The 25449-nt window shown below is 32.0% G+C and overlaps 1 protein-coding gene across 1 annotated transcript; it reads left to right on the top strand.

Annotated features, from left to right (window-relative positions):
- The first annotated feature begins 7787 nt into the window (after positions 1-7787).
- Positions 7788-12201, top strand: LOC114349353 (uncharacterized). Its single transcript, XM_050647802.1, has one exon. The coding sequence runs from the start codon at positions 7839-7841 to the stop codon at positions 8853-8855; it is 1017 nt and encodes a 338-aa protein (XP_050503759.1). The 5' UTR covers positions 7788-7838; the 3' UTR covers positions 8856-12201.
- Positions 12202-25449: the final 13248 nt, after the last annotated feature.

Consider the following 25449-nt stretch of genomic DNA (forward strand, 5'->3'; position numbering starts at 1 on the left):
TTACTGTATAAGATCATATTTTCGTTAATGACAAGATTAAATAGATAAATGTGTATAGATACATTTTACTCAACCAAAAATGGAGAATTATATTTTGTCTATTTCCTATTCGTTCTCCATTTTTGGTTGAGTAAAAGGTATCTATACTTCTATGTATCTATACCATCTATAAAAAAGTTCCTCTAAGTTGCTCGCCTGATATTAAGGCACAATACACAATACAGAACTTTAATAGAGAGGTAAGACAACCAGTTTGATTTTAGTGAACAACTTAAATTTGGAGATTAAATATTGTCCGTAAACCACACTGTTTCGTTGTTTCCTCTCCTTAATGTTGCGGAATTCCTTGTTTATAAATAACAATGGGTAGTCATTTTTAGTCAAAACCTTTGTTAGCAGGTTTTTTGTTGGACTGATAATTCAAATATCTGTTGGTGCAGATTGGTTTTTTGGAGATTTGGATTGCATATCCTGTGTCCTCTTCTGTAATTAGCACATCCAGAAAAGGAAGTGAAATTTAGCTTTTTCTTGTTCCATGATTCTTCTTTATTGTTGATGCCCATAAAAAATTTATTCAGAGCTTCTGTACCGTGATGCCAAATGGAAAACATCTACATATCTCCGCCATATTGTATTTGTCTTGTATGTATTTGTCGAAATTGTCTATGAATATATTAGCTAATAGTGGAGATAAGAATGAATCCATAGCTAATCTGAAATTTAGTTTATAAACAGGGGCGGTTTCTCCATTGGTTCATTTGTGCAGTGAACACCCAATCAAATTTCATTAAAATACATATTTTTAAAAATCTCATAAATATCATTAAAATATTTTTTCTTAAATCTCATAAATATCATGTATCATTAAAATATAACTGTATTTATTAATCACATAATTTGTTTGCACAACACCGCTACGCTAGATGCACGTGGTAAGTGCAGAATTGAAATTGAACCAAGCCACTATACAGTAACCCTATAGAAGAACGAGAGCTCTTAAATCCGTGAACCAGGGATTCTCCTATCTTAAAACATTGACCATTTGTGCACTGCACACAGAGACCGGGGCGAAGCGTTTCGATTCACAGTTTGGCATTTTCTGTTGTGGGATTTTATTAAATACAATATTGGTAGGTAGTTTTTTTAGGATGGTGGAGCCTTATTCAGTAATGTTTATAAAAGAAAGTGCAAATAGTTTTGAAAATCGACTTCTTATAAAAAGAATGGACTAACTTGGCCGGAGATAAACTTGGTACAGGAATGTGCAATAAGAAACAAAAAGTTTAAACATTGTTTTAAAGTTGAACAATATAGAAAAACTTAGTGATTATGTGGGTGTATTAAACTACATTCTTTATTTTGTTTTCCATGTTTAGTATTTTCAAAGAATAAAACTATAATTTCAATCTCGGTCTTTGGATGCCGTTAAAATAAACGGATTTTTAAACAGTTTTGACAAAGCCATTTCATTATTCGTAACTTCTGCCTCCACCTTCACCACCGAAGAAGAGCCATCATTCAGTAGGTATCATATTCTGCACAAAACAAAAAAAGTGTGTGACATCCTGAATAATCGGGTCAAAGATAGGTTTCATTTTACAGAACATCTTTTGGCGAGGCCCCAAAAATTTTTCGCCTGCGGCGCGTGTTCACCGTTCGTATAATTACATTCTTTAATTGAACACCCTCCTTAAATTACCACGAGCCGCCACTGTTTATAAATGTCATTATGTAGTTGAAAATAAGTGTTACATGAGCATAGTGATAATAGCTCTATGATGGTGATACATTCAATTTGCTTCATTTTGTCAATGTATCATCCCTTTCTAGTCTGCCTCTTATTATTTTTAAAGTTTTCTCCAATGATACATTGGTGAACAGACTGGTAATGTCAAAGTTGGCTAGCATATTGTTGGAATTATAATCTATTACCGCCAGTTTTTGCAAGACTTGCTGTGAGTTTTTGATAAAATATGTTGTGTTGTCTGCTAGAAGATCTATTATGTCTAAGGAGGAACTTTGACCGTCTGCTGCAAGGAAAATCCATGCTACTGCAAATTGAACTAACTGGTAGATTTTTTTCTGAATTCTTAGAACTCCACATAAGTGTGATATCCTGCTGTAGTGCGGTGTTATTGTTCTGACAGATTACCAACGAAAATGAATGATTTCAAGATTTTAAATGCCTCGATTTACCTATATCAAGCACCCCTAGTACTGTCAGCATGCGTATTGAAATTGTAGGTCCACTTAGACATCTATTTATTAATTTATACAGTACACAACTAAAGTCATAGAAAAAAATAAGTTAGTTCTTTGGAAATTGTTAGATCTTTCAAAGGCTTGTGATATTCTTAATCATAAAATGTTATTGTTAAAGTTTGAAAACAGGCAAAAATTGCCGAAAAATTGAAGTCGGCATACTGTTAAGAATGTATAACAGTTGATATTCTTCTATCAAGCAGCAGATAAAATAAAAAATTAAGATAGGTACAGGTCCGACAACGATTCTCTTCACTTCGCTCTAGAACAAAACTTGCTAAATGGTTCGTAGAAAGGAAGTAAGAGTAGGTACATAAGTTTTTTCTGTTTTCACTCTCTATTAAACAAAACATCATATAATTCCTATAATTCCATACAATTCCATAAATCTTAGATTTCTGTCAATGGACTTGCCATACATACCTACGATAAAATATTGTCGAATCTGTACTTCTAAAATACGTACAAAAACCTGTTTTCGTAGTATCTAATGAGCATATGACATCTACACAAAATTAAAGACTTGTTAAATACTTGACAATATGTTAACCTCCCTCGTTCCTCAGTCACTCCAGGGGGTGGCCATTGATTCTGGCCCGTACCATATGTGCTCGAACCGCATCACAGGTGCACACGTTCTCCCCAACACCCTATATATTCGCAGTGACAAAAGAAAACTATGCGGACCCACATTTGTTATTTAGCATTCGTAAGTAGATTATCAGATTTTTTAGGGGAGCCAGTTTATCTAAAACTACGATCAAGGGTTAGAATTAGTTTCCGGGGTAATTGGTAGTTGGGGTGATGAGTATCTCGGATGAAAGGAAAACGTCAAATTTTGGAACATCAACAAAATTATTAGTATCTATAGATATGGATCTATTGTTGCATATACGAAAATGATTTTCGATTGTACCGATAGATTTGAAGGAAAGCACTGTCAGTCACATTTTTATCGACTGCTAACAATGTTTTAGACAAGGGGAAAACGGCGGGTTCTTTGGAGAAAATATTCCCCTGAGATTTTTTTGCGTAATCACATTCGTGAGACATTCCATAATAAGATTCAAGAAGTCGCCCACGCGAAAGGTGGTCCAATTTTTTTTAACATTCTTTTTTAATCAAATTACAAAAATCAATCTTTTGGTCGGAATAATTTTTTTTAGGTTTTTTGGACCATTCTGGATAAAAAAGGTCTCTTATAATTTTTCTGTAAAATTAATCGTTTTCGAGGTAAAAGCATTGTAAAATTGAAAAAACGAAAAATGGCGATTTTCAAGGCTTAATATAATAACTAGGTTAAAAGTTATTACTATGAAAGTCAGAAAGCAACTAAATCAAAGTTTAAAGCCCTTCCTACAAGATCCTGAAGAAATTTTTGTCATTATTTGATTACTAAGCTGTTATTTTTAAGTAAAAATAATGAGCGCCATGCACCTATTAGGCGGCCGCCCATGACGAGTGCGAAAGGGATGCCATTCAGGCAGTTTAATGGCGCATCTCACTCGCACTCACATTTACAGCCGCGTCAATACGATCTTACCACTCATTATTAATAATTAAAAATAACAGCTTAGTAATAAATTAATGACACAAATTTCTTCAGGATCATAAAGGGGGGCTTTAAATTTGATTTAGTCACTTTCTGACTTTCATATCATTTTTAACCGAGTTAAGTCTTAATAAAAATGGCCATTTTCGCGGTTTTCAAATTTTAAATTGCTTATAACTCGAACACGATCAACTTTAGAGAAAAATTGTAAGAGACCTTTTCTGTCTGGAATGGTCCGAAAAATCTAAAAAAAATTCTCCGGGTCGAAAATATTGATTTTTGCAATTTGATTAAAAAAAATTGTTAAAGAAAATTGGACCACTTTTCGCGTGGGCGACTTCTTGAACCTTATTCTGGGGTGTCTCACGAATGTGATTGTGCAAAAAATTTCATGGGAATATTTTTTCCAACGAACCCGCCATTGTCGCCTTGTCTATTTGGCAAGTAAAGCGAGAGGATCTGAGCACTATATTTGCAAACTCAATCGTCGATGAATTTCCCTTTCAATGAGACAAGTGCAAGAAAAATTATTAGAATACAACAAACCGACATATTTATATTTCGTCGACCTTAAGAAGACATTTGACAGAGTAAAATTAAAGAACATTGAAGGTAGCAATGGGGTAAGTCAAGAAGATTCCCTGAGTCTTTTATTGTTCAACCTGATCATGGATAAAATAACATAAAAAGTAAGAACTAAAAAAGGATACCAAATGAGAGAAAAGCAACTTAACATAACCTTCTATGCCATGCAGATGACTTAGTAGACACCTACTAATCTCTCAAAGTGAAGATGGTTTACAGCTTCCTAGGTATTTGTGTTTATCAACCCTCTCTATCGGTAAATTTCCCAAATGTATGCTTGTTTGTAAGTTTGTTTATTTGTTATTAATCATGTATTTGGTTTTTTTTATATTTTAAACTGACTGTTTTGTTTAGCAGTAATTGGTGCTGTTCAACAGAGCTAGTCATAATCATGTCATCAGCATATTTTACGTTGTTAATAAATTTTCTGTTAATTATTATTCCTTAACTTTGAGATGGTAATGCTTCTTCAAAAATGGCTTCACTAAATAGTAATGGAGACATAATACATCCCTGCCAAACTCCTTTCCTGATTTTAATTTTTTGAGTGGGTTCTAAGTTCTAACCCAGCAAATCTGCTAGGTTGTAAATTGGAGCTAAAGGGTGAGATAATAGAACAACTAATGCAATTTAAGTATCTAAGCATCACACTATCTAGCTACGGAAAGCTCAAGTGAATAAAGATCAAGTGAATAGAGCAAACCGAGTCGCAGGTTGCCTGAATGAAACAATATGGAGAACTAAAAATATCAGGAAAGAAATGAAAGGCATAATTTACTAAACAGATATCAGACCAATAATGACATACGAAGCAGAAACATGATCTGACATAGAGAGAACCCAAAAAAATATTAGAAACAGCAAAGATAAAAATCCTTAGAAAAATCAATGGTAAGACGCTATAGGACATATAGAACATGGGCATATGGGACGCTATAGTACATAAATATATAAAATGGGGATGCATGGTGGAGAAAATCAAGTACTGGGTAAGAAATACAAGAGTTGAATGGAACGATGATATAAGCCGAATGACAACAAATATACTTAGTAGTAAAGACGACGAAAGACGGTTTCCCAATAGGACGACAATCAGTGGCAAGACCACGAAAACGATGGAACATGAAACACATAAAGCACATTGAAAACCAGACAGAGTCATATCTGCACAAAAAGAAACAGAAGAAGAAGAAAGGGAGTACATAATTTGATGGTAAGAAAGATCAGTTTTGTTGTTCCTTTTTTGAACGCACATTGAAAAACCAAGAATACAAGAATTGCTCTAGAAGGAAAACCAGCAGGGGAAAACGTCCACCGCCGGGGAGTGGGGAGACCACCAAAAAGATGGAGAGATAGCTGGCAGTCTACATCTCAAGAAATTCTTCAACGTCGGAATTAACAGATCGACAGATCTACAGATCTAAAAGCTCAGTATAAAGAGGGACAGTAGAACCACGCTCCGAAAAATTGGAAGTAAAATCTGTAGTCGCGCATGGCGACCGCGCAATGTTCTTAGTCGCTTTTGCCCCACTCTCGCATTCCTAGTCGCATAGAAACGTACGGATTTTAACAGGGAAAACCTGCATCCACCACTGGTGAATTACCAATAGCGTACTGCCGGTATTACTTCCTGAGATCAAAGTGCCGACAGAGGAGTGATTTTACTGTGGAACCTCTATATACTGTGTCTAAAAGTATAAGAAAGAGAAGAGAAGACATTGAAAAACAGACAGAGTCATATCAAAAAAAAGAAACAGAAGAAGAAGAAAGGGAGTATGTACATAATTAGATGGTAAGAAAGATCAGTTTTGTCTTCCTTTTTTTCTGATAAATAACAATATTTATACTGTATTTTTTTGCAAAGTTATGTACCTACTATTAATTTGCTAGATACCTACTACAATTTATAATTAACAGTGATAAGTGCGCTAATGACCGGCAAAATAACGCAAAAGGTGGAAAACATATTAAGTTGTGAGATAAAAAGTGATTAAACTGGGAGAGGTGGAAAATTTAGCGATAGAAACCTATAAATTTACATTTTATTGATTGTTTCGCACCATTAGACGTATCAGAGGAATATGTCTACTAAAACTGTCATTGTCGCAGTGATAGTTGCCAAACTTTATTATCCGATACTTTTCAAAGGTGGGAAACAATCAATATAATGTAAATTTATAAGTTCCTATCGCTAAATTTCCCATCTCTACTAGTCTCATTTCTTTTTTTGTTTCTCACAATTTAATATGTTTTCCATCTTCGCGATATTTTGCCGGTTATTAGCGCGCTCATCACTGTATACAGGGTGTCCCCGAAAATAGTGCGAAAAAGGTATAGGTAGAAGGCACCATGTAGAGCAAAAAAGTCTTATAACATTTTTTTCTAAATTCAACCGTTTGGCCAAAAAATCAAAATACATTTTGGTATGCAATCTGAAATCTGACAACTACGTATACAAAAATCTGAACATAGACAATCATAATTCAAAAATAGTTGCAGCATGGGCCTTTAGTATTTACATTAAACCCTGTCTTCCTTCCTCCTCAACAAACAAACAAATTCTTGGGTTGTTTGATTTTCAAACATGGGATGGTATAATTATTTTGCAGGTGTCTACCTTTCTGACCTACTTTTTGGTGTCAATAACCAAGTCACCAACAGTTCTTATACAGTGATGCCAAATTATGTAATTTTATGAAAATAAAAGTTCGCTTATATGGAGAACAATGTAATTTTTTTTTGGAAACGGTTAACTTTAGAAAAAAATGTTACAGGACTATTTTGTTCTAAATTGTGTATTATATTCATACCTTAAAGGAACGCACTATTTTCAGGGACACCCTGTTTAAAATATTATTTATATTTGTATAAAATTAACTTTGTGTTTATTTGTAGCTAAACCCTTATAAATTTATAAACATCAACTGTTTATAAAAATTTAAATTGAGTTTGAACATTTCCTGTATACGTCTAAGAAACTCGTAAGAATATACCCAAGACCCTTAATTTGTAATTACCCATCTCACCATACACACTTATCCTCTCAATCTGTCCATCCTATACAATCCTTACCACAAAAACTACACACCGACTCCCATCCTACATTGAAAACCGTATTGGACCACCGTATTTCGAAACTCCACCCTCCACTAAAACGCTATTGGCCCGCTTTTACTCCGAAACGTAAGTTCACCCCTATAGGAGCTTTAGATAAAATGTGCTTTTCTAAACGTATATCTGCCATCCCCCTCTAAACCGCCCGGTCTCGCATCTAACCGCCTCTCTCCGACATAAGGGTGGGCATCAAGCTGTTCGGAAGGGTAGGAATAGATATTATACAATATTTCCAACCAGCTTTTTCCACATTTACTCTGCAGATTTCGTAGAGACAAGTTCTTTATGTTCCAGAAGTTTATTCAACGTGTTTAGTGTGACAACAATGGAAGTTTCAACGAAGTTACAGTTAAAAAGTGAGTTGCATAGTGAGGAACAGACTCAAATAACAAGTAAACCAGTGAAAAGGCCTTTTGACGTAGCGTTTCTGATGCTCCCAGATGAAAAATTAAAACAAAAGCAACAATTAGACAGAAGTTACGATAATTGTTGCAGCAGCAACGAAGAAGACGAAGAAATAGATGTCATGGAGACGCCTCGTGAGTATAAAAAAATGTATACACAAAAACAACAAATTTTTGATGATCCAAACTTAGTTAAAGCTAAACACATAGATGATTTACGTGCTAAAATCCTGCCTACACATAGCGAACAAAAAAGTGCTTTTACCAAAGTTAATCTAGGGAAAGAATCTAGGCTCTCACCAAGCTTGAGTATATCTCCAGATCTAAACTACCAAAGTTCTTTGAGTCCGTCACCGCCAATAATCAGCAAGAGCTACCAAAATTTTCCAACCATATTATCACCGAATCAGATATTCAAGAACCAACAAATCGCATATCAAAACCAGTTCTTACAAGAAAACTTCTCACATTCTAGCTCCAACAACTTAGAAAACAACTTTTTTAAAGCACAACCTGAATTAATTCAACCGAATTTTGCTAAAATCCGACCCATCTATCGACCAGACTTAGCTTATAACTACCAACAGTTCACCAACCCAGAAATGTTGAAGATGGCGCCACCGGATCTCAGAAACCCCGCTGCTGCTATCTTGACTTCTCTTTTACCACCTTCGTTAGCAGCTCTGAGCCTCCCGGCTCAGAATATTTGTGCCAAATGCAACATTTCGTTTAGAATGACCTCGGACTTGGTGTACCACATGAGGTCGCATCATAAAAGTGAAGCTGTTGAAAGCACCAGAAAAAAGCGGGAAGACAAGCTCAAGTGTCCCGTTTGTGCTGAGTCTTTCAGAGAAAGGCACCATCTGACGAGGCATATGACTGCGCATCAAGATAAAGATGAAGACGAGAAGGATGCAAGTAGTAAGAAGGGTTTTTAAATTGAATTAAAAATTTCCAATATACAGGGTGAGTCTTTTAATTTTAATTAATATGGAAAACATTTATTTCAAGAGTTGTCACTATAATATATAATAATATTATCTTTTTTTAATTTTCAATATGTCAAATTTTAACTGACTATGTCAACTCTTTCATTTATACAGCGTGTCTACTTAAGTTGGAAACATATGGGAAACTTTTTTGTTATTCATTTTACGAAAAAAAATTGTTCTTTATAAAAAGTTCTGCATGCTCTTAAACCTAAGATTCAATCATCAGATATCAAATTTTGTCAATATTATACGAGGTATGTAAAAAAATATGAACTTCGTTCAAGAGTACAAGACCTTTATTTCTCTCAATATTGAAAATTCTTATTATGAAAAGTTGTTTGAAAATAAAAACTAAGATCAAATATGCAATTACATGCTTCTAATTGGAAAAAAATATTTTCCAAATTGTTCTCAAATTTATTGATACTAACTTCGTTTTTATTTATTACACATACGATAACTCTTTTATTATTACTTTTAAGAAAAAAAGGTATTCTTTATAAAAAGCTCTTATGTCCTAAGGCCGAAGATGCAACCATCGGATATCACATTTTATTAATTTTATACGAGGTATGTCAAAAAATATGAATTTCACTCAAGAGTAAAGTACCTTTATTTCTCACAATACTGAAAACCGTTATTAAAAAAGTTGTTTAGAATTAAAAACTATGTTTCAATATGCAATTACATCCTTCTAATTGAAATATTGTGAAATATAAAGGTACTATAATCTTGAGCGAATTTCATATTTTTTGACACACCTCGTATAAAATTAATAAAAGTTGATATATCATGGTTGTGTCTTAGATTTTAGACCATGAAAAGCTTTTTATAAAGAATAACTTTTTTTCGTAAAATGAATAATAAACGAGTTATCATATTTGCAATATTTAAAAACGATGTTGGGTATCCATAAATTTGAGAAAAATTTTTTATTTCAATTAGAAGCATGTACTTGCATATTTGATCTTAGTTTTTAATTCCAAACAACTTTTTGTCATAAGAATTTTCGATATTGAGAGAAATAAAGGTACTTTGCCCTTGACCGAAATTCATATTTTTTGACATACCTCGTATAATATTGAGAAACTTTGATATCTCATGATTGAATCTTAGGTTTTGGGGCATGCAGAACTTTTTATGAAGAATAACTTTTTTTCGTAAAATTAATAATAAAAAAGTTTCCCATATGTTTCCAACTTAAGTAGACACGCTGTATATGCAGTCTATAAACTAATATCATTTAGCTACAAGCAATAGTTTTCTTTTTTTAACTGCTTGTTATGCGTTAGAAAATTTTATATGCAGGCACATACAGGCTAATAATGGTTGCTACTACATTATAGGTACACATCTCTCACAATTTTTACACATGTAACTACCTACTCTTCTATTAAATATCCACTGCATAACTTTTTAAGGTACCCTGTCATAAGCTTTCTACAGATCAATGAAGACCGTTTGATTTCATACCTTTTAGTTCCTTAGATGATATTGATTTATTTATTAATTTTATTTATTTATTTATTGTCCTTATATACGGTTATAATTATATATCTATTTATTTATTGTTTTATCTTTTAAGTCTATTTTATTTATTTTTCATTTTATTAACAGTTTTTATTTTGTTCTGTATATTATCAGCATACCATAGTTCGGATATAACATTGTGGATTAATATTGTGATAAACATTGCCACCCTGTATATTTTGGTGACTTCTTATTTTAAAGTATTGCATTAATTTTTATCACACTGTATATATTAATGTTGTTAGAGATATTAGACAAGGTTTTTAGTCCGTAAAATGCCACAAGAAAAACGTGTATGCCAAGCAATTCTACACTGAGAAAACAGGTCAAGCTAAAATTTGGAAATTAGAATAGTTTTTGTACAAATACACAACAATAACAACTAAAGATTGTAGTTACAATGTAGATACAATACCAATATTGTAGTTAATAAAGTTGGACTGCTTCAGTTTCTTTACATACATATTATACAATGTGGGCCAAAGAAAACAGTCCACCTCGGTATTTTACGGTATTTATTAGAATATAAGGAAATGAAGAAACAGGTCGATTTTTGATCTAAGAGGGGCACATGTTTACGGTACATACATCTGTCATTTGTCAACCCCCTCCCTTCCACTTCCCCAACCCTTATTTTTAAATAGGGAATAGGAGTCGTGTGCTAGTTCATTTAAAAGATTATTCAATTCTCTATTTAGTAATATTAACATTGACTTAATTATTTATACAGGGTGTCCAAGAAGAAATATTTTGAATTAAATTAATTGACACAAAAAGAAGAATGTATGTAATTTATTTAACTCAAAATACATTCTACTACTGACAGAAAACGGAAAAAATGTTTATTTGATAAATAAACATTGTTTGTTGCTTAAATTCAATATTCAACCTACCAAGAATCAGATGGGTGGCAGCTTGAACATTGAAATTAAGCGAAAAGCAATGTTTATTTATCAAAAACATTTTTTTCTGTTTTGTGACAGCAGTAGAATGTATTTTGAAATAAATAAATTACATACATTCTTCATTTTGTGTTAATTAATTTAATTAAAAATAATTTTTCTTGGACACCCTGATAGAGACTTAAAAAACCTTTCAAATGAACTAGCACACGACCCCTATTCCCTATTTCAAAATAAGGGGTGGGGGAAGTGGAAGGGAGGGGGTTTACAAATGACAGATGTATGTACCGTAAAAATGTGTTCCCCTTAGATCAAAAATCGACCTGTTTCTTCATTTCCTTAGAATCTAATAAATACTGACAAATATCGAAGTGGACTGTTTTCTTTGGCCCACACTGTATATTGTATGGTGCAAATGAAAGGAATAAATTCGTTATTTCGCAAGCCGGGGACTTTCAGGAAAAATTCTGAAACAGATCGATTTTAATTTTTAAGTTATGATTGTTTAACTGTATAATGCTTTTCAAATAAAACTATTAACCATAAATAACTTTTAAACTACTGATTAAAAAAAACGGAAAAACACGTCAAATAATACTTGAAAGGGGGAGACATTATGCCATATTTAAGCTTACCGGGAAAGGCACCCTCTCACTCCGCATATCATGTCTTAATTGTTTTTAAATTACTTCCAAATTTTTTATTTTATATTTGGATTCTCCTCTTTGTGCTGATTTCAAAAATGTATAACATTTAATGCTTAAAGTGATTAGTTTATGAGAAAAATAAATAAAAAAGCAAGAAAACTGGATTGAATTAAAATTATTTTTTTAACAATTTAATAACATTTTGAATGAACATTTCACTAACAAAAATTTTAATAATAATAATTATTCAAAATTTTCACAATAATTATTCAAAATTTCGATCATTTTGAATAATTATTGTTAAAATCTTTGGTCACATGTTCATTCTAAATGTTTGTGTGTAATAAAATAAAAAAATACTTTTTTTCAATCTAGTTTTCTTGCTTTTGTATTTATTTTTCTCATAAATTTATTACTTTAAGCATAATGTATACATTTTGAAAATCAGTACAAAGAGGAGAATCCAAATATAAAATAAAAAAGGTGTAAGTAAAAAAAATAAGGGATTATACGGGGGTGAGAGGGCACCTTTCATGGCAAGCTTAAATATGGCATAAAAATCTCCCCCTTCAAGTATTATTTGACGTGTTTTTGCGTTTTTTCTAAAACTCAGTAATTTAAAAGTTATTTAAGGTGGATAGTTTTATCTGAAAAGCACTGTATATCACACTAGAGACTTCATCCATCTATAAGATGTGATGACGTAATCGATGCGATGTGTGCTAGTTCATTTGAAAGATTATTTAATTCTCTATTCAGTAATATAAACATTAATATGTTTTTATACATACGTGTAAATAACAGTAATATTAACATAATTATTTGTACAAGGTGTCCAAAAATTTTTTTTGTGATTTAAATTAATTGATACAAAAAGAAAAATGTTTGTAATTAACTTAAAATATTTATTTCATAAATAAATATTGCTTTTCGCTTAAATTCAATGTTTAAGCTGCCACACACCTACCTCTTGGCAGTTTGAACATTGAATTTAAGGGGAAAAGCAATGTTTATTTGTGAAATTTTATTTTTTGACAGCAGTAGAATGTATTTTGAATTAAATAAATAAGGGTGCCTTTTTACACCCTGTTATACAGTTAATGTTTATATTGCTGAATAGACTTAATAAATGAGCTAGCACACGACCTCTATTCTCATTTAAAAAAATCATCGATGACGTCATCACTCCCAGACGGATGAAGCCACTGGTATGATATACCTGTCAAAAAATCATAATTTAAAAATAAAAATCAACCTGTTTCAGGATTTTTCTAGTCGCCAGCTTACGAAATAACGAATTTATTCCTTTCATTTGCACCATACTGGATATTTGCTGTTGTATAATTTCCAGAACAAGCTTGATGCTTGTTTTTCAGTGACCTATGTGAACTTTTGTAAATACTGTACATTCTTATGTAGATATAATATATATGATGTTTCTTTGTTGATTTTTGTTAACATATATGTGCAATATTTGATTGATTTTAATAAAGTTATGACAAAATGTGTGTGTGTTTTATTTATGTATATTTAAGGAAGTTCTAATACAAGCTTTATAATATTTATGGTCTAATAAGTAGCTGAAGAATTTAAATTAGTTATACACATTCATTATCAATATATTAAATTATAAATAAATATATTAAATTAGTTATACAATGGTTCTACAGCCATATAATAGAGCAGCGACCTGCCCAAGTTTATTTCCTATCCTTATCCATTGTCAACCGTTGTCAGTTTGATGCACCTATTTTTCTATCATTTTCGTCTACCTACACCATCCCTGCATCCCTCCATCTAAACTTTGGCCTACCTCTCCATCGGCTATGACATAAGTATTCGTCTAGGAGCGTGGTTTTGCTGCAATCTTGCTAGATATCCTTTCCATCTTAATGTTCCTATTTTTATGAGAGATGCCACGTCTTTACCACCAGATATCTGTTTGTATCTGTAATATATCTCATAGTTGTACCTACCTCCTCCACCAAATATCATCTTCACAGATGCCACTGAATATTCCTCTCAGAATATGGCCTATGTTTTTGATCCATGTTATCATTGACACAATAAAGGTTTTGTATATTGTTATTTTTATTTTTGTTTTTTGCTTACGTTTCTACTTTTCACCTGTTTACGCAGCCTAAAATATCACTTGTTTTCCAGAATTATTCTCCGTTTGATTTCTTCCCATATGGAGTTAATTGGAAATCAGGGAGCCTAAGTATGTGAATTTGTCCACCACTTTAAAACCAGAGATATTAACAGTGAATTATAAAACCGATATTTCTGGCTTTGTTGTTTGGTCATCATTTTGATTTTTTCTTCATTTATTTGTAGGTCCATATTTTTTGAGGCATTAAAGAAAACTGTGATTTCTTTTATAGATTTTCTATTTTATGAGCAATTAGGTCTAGATCGTCTGCATATGCAATATCTGCATAGGCAATAATTTATTTGTGTTTGTTAAAAATATTTCCTCAATTGTCTACTCAGGCATCTCTATTCGCCTTTTCCAAGACTCTGTTTTAAAGTGAGGCAAAGGAGTCATACATATTAGCATTTCTAAAAGAGAATATATTAGTAGGATAAAAAAGTATTAAGTTAGTTATTATGAAGCAGATGTCAAAAATACAGACTCAAACTGACATGAGAAGAAGCAGCAGAGGAGCAGCAGTAGAAGAGTAAAGGGTGAAGCTATAGAGAGTCAAATATTACCAAAATTAGACAAGAGAATAAATAACACTACATCATAATACGGTAAAATGCACGTAAAATAGGAGAAAATAAGACTTTAAAACGCTACTTTAATGTAGATACAGAACAAACATGTGCTAAGTAATAGAAAGAAATGAAAAAACGTTTTAACCGCCTCAAAATGAGCTTCTGGTGACAAACATGTGACCAATGGATACACTGGGTGTATCTGGGTATATCACTGAGTGTATAATAACACTACATCATAATACGGTAAAATGCACGTAAAATAGGAGAAAATAAGACTTTACAACGCTACTTTAATGTATATACAGAACAAACATGTGCTAAGTAATAGAAAGAAATGAAAAAACGTTTTAACCGCCTCAAAATGAGCTTCTGGTGACAAACATGTGAACAATGGATACACTGGGTGTGTTCATTCATTCCCGTTCATCCATTCGTAATCAGACGTTCGTTTATTGTCATCAGTCCAGTTAGTTTGAGATCTGCCTCTCCTTCTCTTATATGCTCTTGCCTCTTGATCGCCATTCAACAATTCGCTTCATTCAATGGTTATCTTTTAATCTTTCTATGTATCCTGCACAGTTCCATTTTATCATAGCAATCTTTGGGAGTACATCTGTTACTTTTCATCGTCTTCTTATTTCTTTATTAGATATGCAATTGCTGAGCTTATGTGATGTTGAGCTCTGCGCTCCATAGCTCTTGAATTTCCAAAGTATCATAGAGTCACTTGAAGTTTGTGGATTATTTTGTTATTGAAAGGATATATTTCAGTTCCATATGGTCTGGTTCTGGTTCAGATCCATCCAGGTGGTCCGACAATATATACTGGTCGAAAGTTTTTGCCTTAAAAGTATGTATTTGGTACCTTTAATTTAAAGGCGGTTTGTATGCTGTCAATGCTAAGGGCTATCCACGCTCCTGTCTGTTTCTTGTATGACTATTAATGCCTCCTTCATCTTTTTAATAGTGGCTCAAGATTTGACGATTTAAACTAGGTATATGGCCCGAGAATTTATGGAGTCTAGGGGTCAATGAAAAGAAAACCAAATACTTGTCCGTTGGAGGACAACAAAAAATCTCATAGAGCAACGGAAATGGATTTTTGGAGAAGAGCGGTAGGAAGATCTAGAAGGGAAATGATTACCAATGAACATGTTAGAGAAATATGTAATTGGAATCAAACGAACAATCATAGATGACTTATCAACAAAACACCTTATCTGGTTCGTACAGATACAAAGAATGGATAAACAAATATAGTGTTGTTATTTCCTGACCGTAAATTATTAAATAGAAACTTTTTAATTCCTGGGTTTTCGGTCTGATAAAAATAAAACACTTTGTTATGGCTTGAACATTTCGGCTAATTGCCATTTTCAATAAGCACTTTAATGAATAATTATAAACATTACATAAAACAAAACAAAAGACTAAAATTTACATTGCACTTGTTGGTTTGGCGTTTTGTTGTGGAATGCGAGCTTGACTCTTGAAACCATATGGCAGAATTCAAAATTGACGTCCGTTAAGGACCGTATTTAAAATATTTGCCAAATTGTACATTTATAAAAATTAAATCAATTTATTAAATTATGATATACATTGGAGAGATCCTTGATGTCAGTTTTATTATTTATGCAATTTTGGTCTTTCTTTACATGAATCATCTCCAATATACATCTTTTGTTGTAGTTTTGTTCTTTTTCTAAAATTTGTACATTTTCAAAATCAAAAGCATGGTTATTTTCTATGGAATGCTTGGCTAATGCTGTAGTGTTTACTTTGTTGGTTTGTACACTCCTTCTATGTATATATTGATGTGTTTGCACAATGTATGTCGAATTGCAGTCTTTACAATTTACTTTATAAACAACATCTGACTGCTGGTCGTTAGTAACAATGGGTTTAAATTTTGAAAAACATTGCCCCGATGTTTTAGGCGCTTTATGTCCAACATTGATAACATATTTTGCAAACATTCTCGACATTTGTTCGGAAAATCCATTTATATAATATGGTAGGCATATATAGCGTTTATTTGGGTTGGTGATATTACTATTGATATTGTTAGGTGAAATTTGGATTTGATTTGGAGTGGTATTGGAATTTGATTGGTTGTTGATGATATATTTTCTTTTTTTAATTAGAGGGTTGTAAAATTCTGGCGGATAATTATTTTTTTCTTAAAATATCTTTAACTCTTTTCAGATTTTCGGAATTACCCCAGGCTGTGGGTGAAAAATAGGTCGATTTCAGGATATAATTAAGGAATTTTTGAAACCTATCAGGTGTTGTAAAGGACGATGCCAGGAATAACTTCTACTAAAATGTAACCAAAAATATTGTGCGATTTTTTTATATTGCGATTTTCATTTGTTAAATTTGCAATTTTTAAAGATTTTTAATTTTGCAGCTTAGGATATTGATTTTAGAGAAAAACTTTTTTATAGAAAGTTGTAGTAATTTAAAAAAACCTACAATTTGAGCTATGGTAAGTTTAATTTCGTTTATTGGTTATTGCAAAACAGCCTGCGAAAAGTCCAAAATGGCCGTTTTTTACAATTGCATTATTTATTGTACAAATAATTTTTTTATATTTTTTAAAGCTTTAAAATGAAGATCTTTCAATTCCAAACATAAAAAAGTTGTAAAGCCAGATTAACGAATTTATTGCTTAGATATTTTAAATTGTTTATCCCAAGAGGTCAAATGTCGAAGGCTATAACTTTTTGAAAAAAAAATCGTAGAGAGTTGGTGAAACATCCAATCTCCTTCTAAAGAGTTATATTTTCATATTCTGATGTAAATAAATGCGTAAATCATTTTTAAACCTCTAATTTTTGGGTTTGAAAATAAGGGGGCAAATTTCGTTATAAACATTTAGGGCTGAAGCGGCCCTGTACATCCTATGAGTTTTTACCTTACAGATTATTGTTGCTAAAGACGATACGAAGATTTATAAAAAATAAAAAATTTCTACGACCAACTGAAGCCGAGATAATTTTTGGGTTTGAAAATAAGGGGGCATATTTCGTTATAAACATTTAGAGCTGAAGCGGCCCTGTACATCTGATGAGTTTCTAACTTACAGATTAAAGTTGCTGAAGACGGAACGAAGATTTATAAAAAAATAAAAATTTTCTACAACCAACTAAAGCCGAGATAACTGTTTTTTTTTTTTCTTAAATCGTAGTGCATTTATTTATAACAATTAAGAAATTATTTTGCAGTCATTAACTAAAGAAAGACTTATATTATCTTAAAATAAAAATTATTATAAAATATAATTACATTTAATTATTAAAAATTATTTTTAAATCGGTGCTTTTGCGAACGGCCGAATTTTGCAAATCGCCCGGCTCGCTTCAAATTCGCGCAGTCGGAAAATTTTTACGTAACTTGTATTAAATTTTAACAGAAAACAATTTAATTATATTACCATTATAATATACAGTCAGTTTACCACTGTATTTGTTTTTCTTGATAAACTTTTATATGTGAAATCTCATTTCTGAAGAAATAATATTACAAAAATTATACATATAATAATATATGAAATATATAACTATATTTCTAATTTTTTCATTGTTATATAAATATAATAATAATAATGTTACTTCTTATTACACAATATAAAACTTTTTCTTCTTGTAGTGACTATCCGTTTTGGATGTTGGCGAAAGAAAAAGTTTTATATTATATAATAAGTATATTATAATATATAAAACTTTTTCTTCTTGTAGTTTCTTGTAGTGACTATCCGTTTTGAATGTTCTCCAACATCCAAAACGGATAGTCACTACAAGAAGGAAACGTTTTATATTGTATAATAAGAAGTAACATTATTATTATTATTATTATATTTATATACCAATGAGAAAATTAAAAATATAGTTATATATTTCATATATTATTATACACATATAAAAGTTTATCAAGAAAAACAAATACAGTGGTAAACAGACTGTATATTATAATGGTAATATTATTAAATTGTTTTCTGTCAAAATTTAATACAAGTTACGTAAAAATTTTCCGAGCGCGCGAATTTGAAGCGAGCCGGGCGATTTGCAAAATTCGGCCGTTCGCAAAAGCACCGATTTAAAAATAATTTTTAATAATTAAATGTAATTATATTTTATAATAATTTTTATTTTAAGATAATATAAGTCTTTCTTTAGTTAATGACTGCAAAATAATTTCTTAATTATTATAAATAAATGCACTACGATTTAAGAAAAAAAAAACAATTATCTCGGCTTTAGTTGGTTGTAGAAAATTTTTATTTTTTTATAAATCTTCGTTCCGTCTTGAGCAACTTTAATCTGTAAGTTAGAAACTCATAAGATGTACAGGGCCGCTTCAGCTCTAAATGTTTATAACGAAATAAGCCCCCTTATTTTCAAACCCAAAAATTATCTCGGCTTCAGTTGGTCGTAGAAATTTTTTATTTTTTATAAATCTTCGTATCGTCTTTAGCAACAATAATCTGTAAGGTAAAAACTCATAGGATGTACAGGGCCGCTTCAGCCCTAAATGTTTTTAACGAAATTTGCCCCCTTATTTTCAAACCCAAAAATTAGAGGTTTAAAAATGATTTACGCATTTATTTACATCAGAATATGAAAATATAACTCTTTAGAAGGAGATTGGATGTTTCACCAACTCTCTACGATTTTTTTTTTCAAAAAGTTAGAGCCTTCGACATTTGACCTCTTGGGATAAACAATTTAAAATATCTAAGCAACAAATTCGTTAATCTGGCTTTACAACTTTTTTATATTTGGAATTTAAAGATCTTCATTTTAAAGCTTTAAAAAATATAAAAAAAATGATTTGTACAATAAATAATGCAATTGTAAAAAACGACCATTTTGGAATTTCGCAGGCTGTTTTGCAATAACCAATAAACGAAATTAAACTTAGCATAGCTCAAATTGTAGGTTTTTTAAATTACTACAACTTTCTATAAAAAAGTTTTTCTCTAAAATCAATATCCTAAGCTGCAAAATTAAAAATCTTTAAAAATTGCAAATTTAACAAATGAAAATCGCAATATAAAAAAAAGCGCACAATATTTTTGGTTACATTTTAGTAGAAGTTATTCCTGGCATCGTCCTTTACAACACCTGATAGGTTTCAAAAATTTCTTAATTATATCCTGAAATCGACCTATTTTTCACCCACAGCCTGTGGTAATTCCGAAAATCTGAAAAGAGTTAAAGATATTTTAAGAAAAAAATAATTATCCGCCAGAATTTTACAACCCTCTAATTAAAAAAAGAAAATATATCATCAACAACCAATCAAATTCCAATACCACTCCAAAACAAATCCAAATTTCACCTAACAATATCAATAGTAATATCACCAACCCAAATAAACGCTATATATGCCTACCATATTATATAAATGGATTTTCCGAACAAATGTCGAGAATGTTTGCAAAATATGATATCAATGTTGGACATAAAGCGCCTAAAACATCGGGGCAATGTTTTTCAAAATTTAAACCCATCGTTACTAACGACCAGCAGTCAGATGTTGTTTATAAAGTAAATTGTAAAGACTGCAATTCGAGATACATTGGGCAAACACATCAATATATACATAGAAGGATGGTTGCACACAAACATAGTGTACAAACCAACAAAGTAAACACTACAGTATTAGCCAAGCATTCCATAGAAAATAACCATACTTTTGATTTTGAAAATGAACAAATTTTAGAAAAAGAACAAAACTACAACAAAAGATGTATATTGGAGATGATTCATGTAAAGAAAGACCAAAATTGCATAAATAATAAAACTGACATCAAGGATCTCTCCAATGTATATTATAATTTAATAAATTGATTTAATTTTTATAAATGTACAATTTGGCAAATATTTTAAATACGGTCCTTAACGGACGTCAATTTTGAATTCTGCCATATGGTTTCAAGAGTCAAGCTCACATTCCACAACAAAACGCCAAGCCAACAAGTGCAATGTAAATTTTAGTCTTTTGTTTTGTTTTATGTACCTAATGTTTATAATTATTCATTAAAGTGCTTATTGAAAATGGCAATTAGCCGAAACGTTTAAGCCATAACAAAGTGTTTTATTTTTATCAGACCGAAAACCCAGGAATTAAAAAGTTTCTATATTAAACAAATATATATATAACACCTAACACCGGTTTATAGCGTCCTGCGCCTTCCGGTTCCTATTCTCCAGCCGCGTCGATTTGTCCAATCTCCTGGTCGGAGATCTCTCTCAGACATGGCTTTCTGGATTCCACTTATCCAGGTTGTTTTCGATCTGCCCCTTTTCCTTCTTTCCGGGGGTTGCCATTCCATTATTAGCTTTGGGAGTCGATGTTCCTCCATTCTTTGTACATGGCCATACCAACAAAGTTGTCTTTGTTGGACTTCTTCTATTATGTTTGTTTTTCTATTCATAATATCTCGTACCCGTTCATTCGTTATATGTGAGAGTCTGGAGATACAGGCCGATCTTCGCCAAAAGTCCATTTCCAGTGCGAGCAACGAGCACAGTGGCGTGCGGTGGCTTTTTCTAAAGGGGAAGCGATTCAATAAGGATATAAAAATATTTTCTTAAGGGTCGAGGGTCGAGCCACTTCCCACCTGATAACACTCTGATGCGCTATAGGGGCTCTCTATCAGCAAAGTGCTTATGTGAGACGTCCTGGGTACAAGGAGTCACACACTAAATCCTACCCCGATCAATGCGTTAGGCACTCTATTGCTGCTATTTCTAGTGACTATAGTGACCTATCATTGATCTGTATTGCTTGCTCGGGCCTTAAGTCCTCGCTCCGGGCTTCGTTTCCTAAAGAAGAGATCTATTTAAATGTTTTTTTTTTTAATTCCGAGGCATTTTTCACAACACACAACTTTCAACAATATGATACTTATTTATACTTGAGCTCTATTCTCCTATCAACTTCTGATAATTGTTGAATTCGGTCTTTTTCAATGGACTTGTAAAGTCTGTCTTCGCTTGTTGAATTTCTTGTAAAACTTTTAACGCATTTTAGTACTGAAAAACTTCGTTCAACTGATGCACTTGTGACTGGGATAGTTTGTAGTAATTCACACAACTTGGACACTTCACACAGGGACTTTTTTAAACCAGTAGTTATAAGAAATACCCAGATTTCTGAGTATATCTTTATCACTAATGTGAGTTGTTTCATAAACAACACTTAACTTATAATGCAAAGCTGGCATATCAAAATATTTTCATTATTTAATCGTAGTGAAATAAATTCCTCTGTGGGAAATTTTGATGAATTATAATTAGAAATATTAAATAAGAATATATTATACAAATTATATAATTCTGCAAATTTTAATTCGTTGAAATTTTGAAAGCGAAAATTCATTTTTTGTAGAATGTTATCAAAAGGTCTCTCTGTTGTCGACATTATCAATCTTCATTCTTTTTCTTTCATGTTCAAACCCCATATTTTCAGTTTTATCCCAAATATTTTTAAACTGCTCTCGTTTTTTAATTATCGTATTAATAAAGTCATCAATTTGTCTTATACAAAATGCAATGTCAATTGACTTCATCTGTAAAATGTCAAATAAAAGATCAGTAAAAGGAAAAATCTCTGCAAAAATTTAAATCGAAATATTCTTTAAGCGAATGTATGTACCTAAGCAGACTAAGCACCCCTGTGCCTCCTCTACACATCGGCAGACGCGTCTGCGGATACATCTGCCGATGTATCATCACGCGCTGACCACACATCTGTAGTACATATCTGTAAATCGTTGAGTCTGTGTTAATTCTCGGGTGACGCAATATTTACTTTGAATTCACTGCGAAAACTAATGCGTCGTAGAGGTCCGAGGTAAACAACAGACGATCAAATTACCCCATCTACACATCTGGGGATACATACGCAGATGCCGTCCGCGGACACGTCTGCCGATGTGTAGAGGAGGCATTAGAAGCAGTAACAGTCAGAGCATCCCACTCTTGGAAGGCGATCGAACGATCGCTTCTGCAGGGTACCAAAATTCGCGCGACTAGTGGGTGCGGTCATCGAACCCTGACCAATTTTTATACGGGACAACTTCATGACAAGCGGCGATTTTGAGATGCGCTTCTGTCAGGGGTGGACCGAATAGTTGAATTTTGTGCATAGTGCATATTGAGTTCCTTCCTATGCGATTAATTTTTAATATTTTTCAATGCCTATTGCCTAGGTAATAATATGTAGATTACTGGGATTGGGGACAATTTTTGATAATTAAATATTAGTTAATAATATATTTTGTTATATCGAAATATATAATAGGGAAGCGGTGCTTCTCCCGCTTCCATGGACCGCACGCCTCTGAACGAGCAACTTCTGTTCTGTTCGCTTATTCAGTTGCCAGGTTTCACATCAATACAGTACCACGCTTTTAAAGATGCTATTATAAAATTATAAAGATAAACAAATACCAAAGAAAATACTAATATGCCAACCAGAAGGTAGGAGAAAACGAGGTAGATCGAGAACAAGTTGAATCGAAGGAATAGACAAAGAGCTGAGAGAAAGAAACATAAAAGAACACCTATGGAACAACCGGATGAAGTGGTGATTGGAAGTTGGAAAATAGCGGAGAACGTTTAAAAACGACATATAGTAGTAGTACGAACTTAGACAGTTTGCTGCAATGAGAACCCATGCCTCTGCAAATTGATTCGGGGGGTATGTTGACTTTGTGTATTTTTATGACTCCGTATATACAGTGAGCACGTAAAGGTTGGAATAAATTCATTTTCTCGAGAATGGACGATTTTGAAAAAAAATCCCTAAATAGGTCAATTTTTATTTTTAAATTACGACTTTTTGGCATATATTTCACACTAGTGACGTCACCCATCTGCGCGTGATGACGTCGTCGATGATTTTTTTAAATGAGAATAGGGGTCGTGTGATAGCTCATTTGAAAGGTAATTCAATTCTCTATTCAGTAATATAAACATTAACATAATTATTTATACAGGGTGTCCAAAAAAATATTTTTTCGATTAAATTTATTGACATAAAAAGAAGAATGTATGTAATTTATTTAATTCAAAATACATTTTACTGCTCTCAGAAAACAGAAAAAAATATTTATTTGAAAAATAATTATGGCTTTTCGCTTAAATTAAATATTTAAACTCTCACGAGGCTGGTGGGTGGCTGCAATATTGAATTTAAGCAAAAAACAATATTTATCTGCCAAATAAACATTTTTTCCTGTTTTCTGATAGCAGTAAAATGAATTTTGAATTAAATAAATTACACACATTCTTCTTTTTATGTCAATAAATTTAATTCAAAAAATTTTCTTTGGACGCCCTGTATAAATAATTATGTTAATGTTTATATTACTGAATAGAGAATTGAATTACCTTTCAAATGAGCTATCACACGATCCCTATTTTCATTTAAAAAAATCAACGATGACATAATTACACCCAGATGGATGACGTCACTAGTATAATATATATGTCAAAAAGTCGTAATTTAAAAATAAAAATTGACCTGCTTCATGATTTTCTTCCAAAATCGTCCGTTCTCGAGAAAATGAATTTATTCCAACCTTTACGTGCTCACTGTATGTACAGGGTGTTAGTAAATAAGTATGAAAAATTTTAAGGGCTAATTCTACATGAAAAATTAATACCAGTTTGCTCTATAAACATATGTCCGCAAATGCTTAGTTTCGGAGATACGGGGTGTTGAAATTTTTATTTCAAACTGCCAATTTATTTATTGCTCTAAGACCAGTTGAGCTATGAAAATGAAATTTGGTGAGTTTTAGGAGATAGTTATTACGAATTTTATGACATACAATTTAGAATTTTGTATTTATCATTGGCGCGCCTACGGGCAATGGTTTGAATTATTTTTAAGAAAAAAATAGTACGCCACTGAGATATTTCGAATTAGAAATTATTTTTAAATTCCACGTCTAATTTATGATAAAAAAACCTTTCTTGCCTTTTTTTCATATGATGCACCGTTTTTATGCAGAAAAATAAAACATCTTGGCGCATATTTTTCATTTCTTAAATACATCATCAAGAACTATCCAATATAATAATACTAAACTAGAACAATAACAGAAAATATTACTAATACCATTTCAACTAGGTGCAAAGCTGCACGAAATGTTTAAAATGATCTCCTTTACAGGTAACAGAAGAATTTTATATTCATCATTGGCGCGCGTACGGGTAATGGTCTGAATTTTTTGAAGAAAAAATAGTACGCCACTGTGATATGTCAAACTAAAAATCATTTTTGAATTCCTCGTTTAATTGACGACAAAAATCTTTCTTGCCTTTGTTTCATATGAGGCGCCATTTTTATGCAAAAAAAATTAAACATCTTAACGTTTACAAAGTATTTGAACTAAGTTTCTATGCATATGGAAACTACCTCAAATACTTGGTAATTAAGATGTTTTATTTTTTTTTTGTATAAAAACGGCGCCTCGTATGAAAAAAAGGAAAGAAAGATTTTTTGTCGTCAATTGAACGAGAAATTCAAAAATGATTTTTAGTTTGACATATCTCAGTGGCGTACTATTTTTTTCTTCAAAAAATTCAGACCATTACCCGTACGCGCGCCAATGATGAATATAAAATTCTTCTGTTATCTGCAAAGGAGATCATTTTAAACATTTCTTGCAGCTTTGCACCTTGTTGAAATCTTATTAGTAATATTTTCTGTTAT

This window comes from Diabrotica virgifera, chromosome 3, assembly GCF_917563875.1.
Source record: "Diabrotica virgifera virgifera chromosome 3, PGI_DIABVI_V3a".
Classification (NCBI taxonomy): Eukaryota; Metazoa; Arthropoda; class Insecta; order Coleoptera; family Chrysomelidae; genus Diabrotica; species Diabrotica virgifera.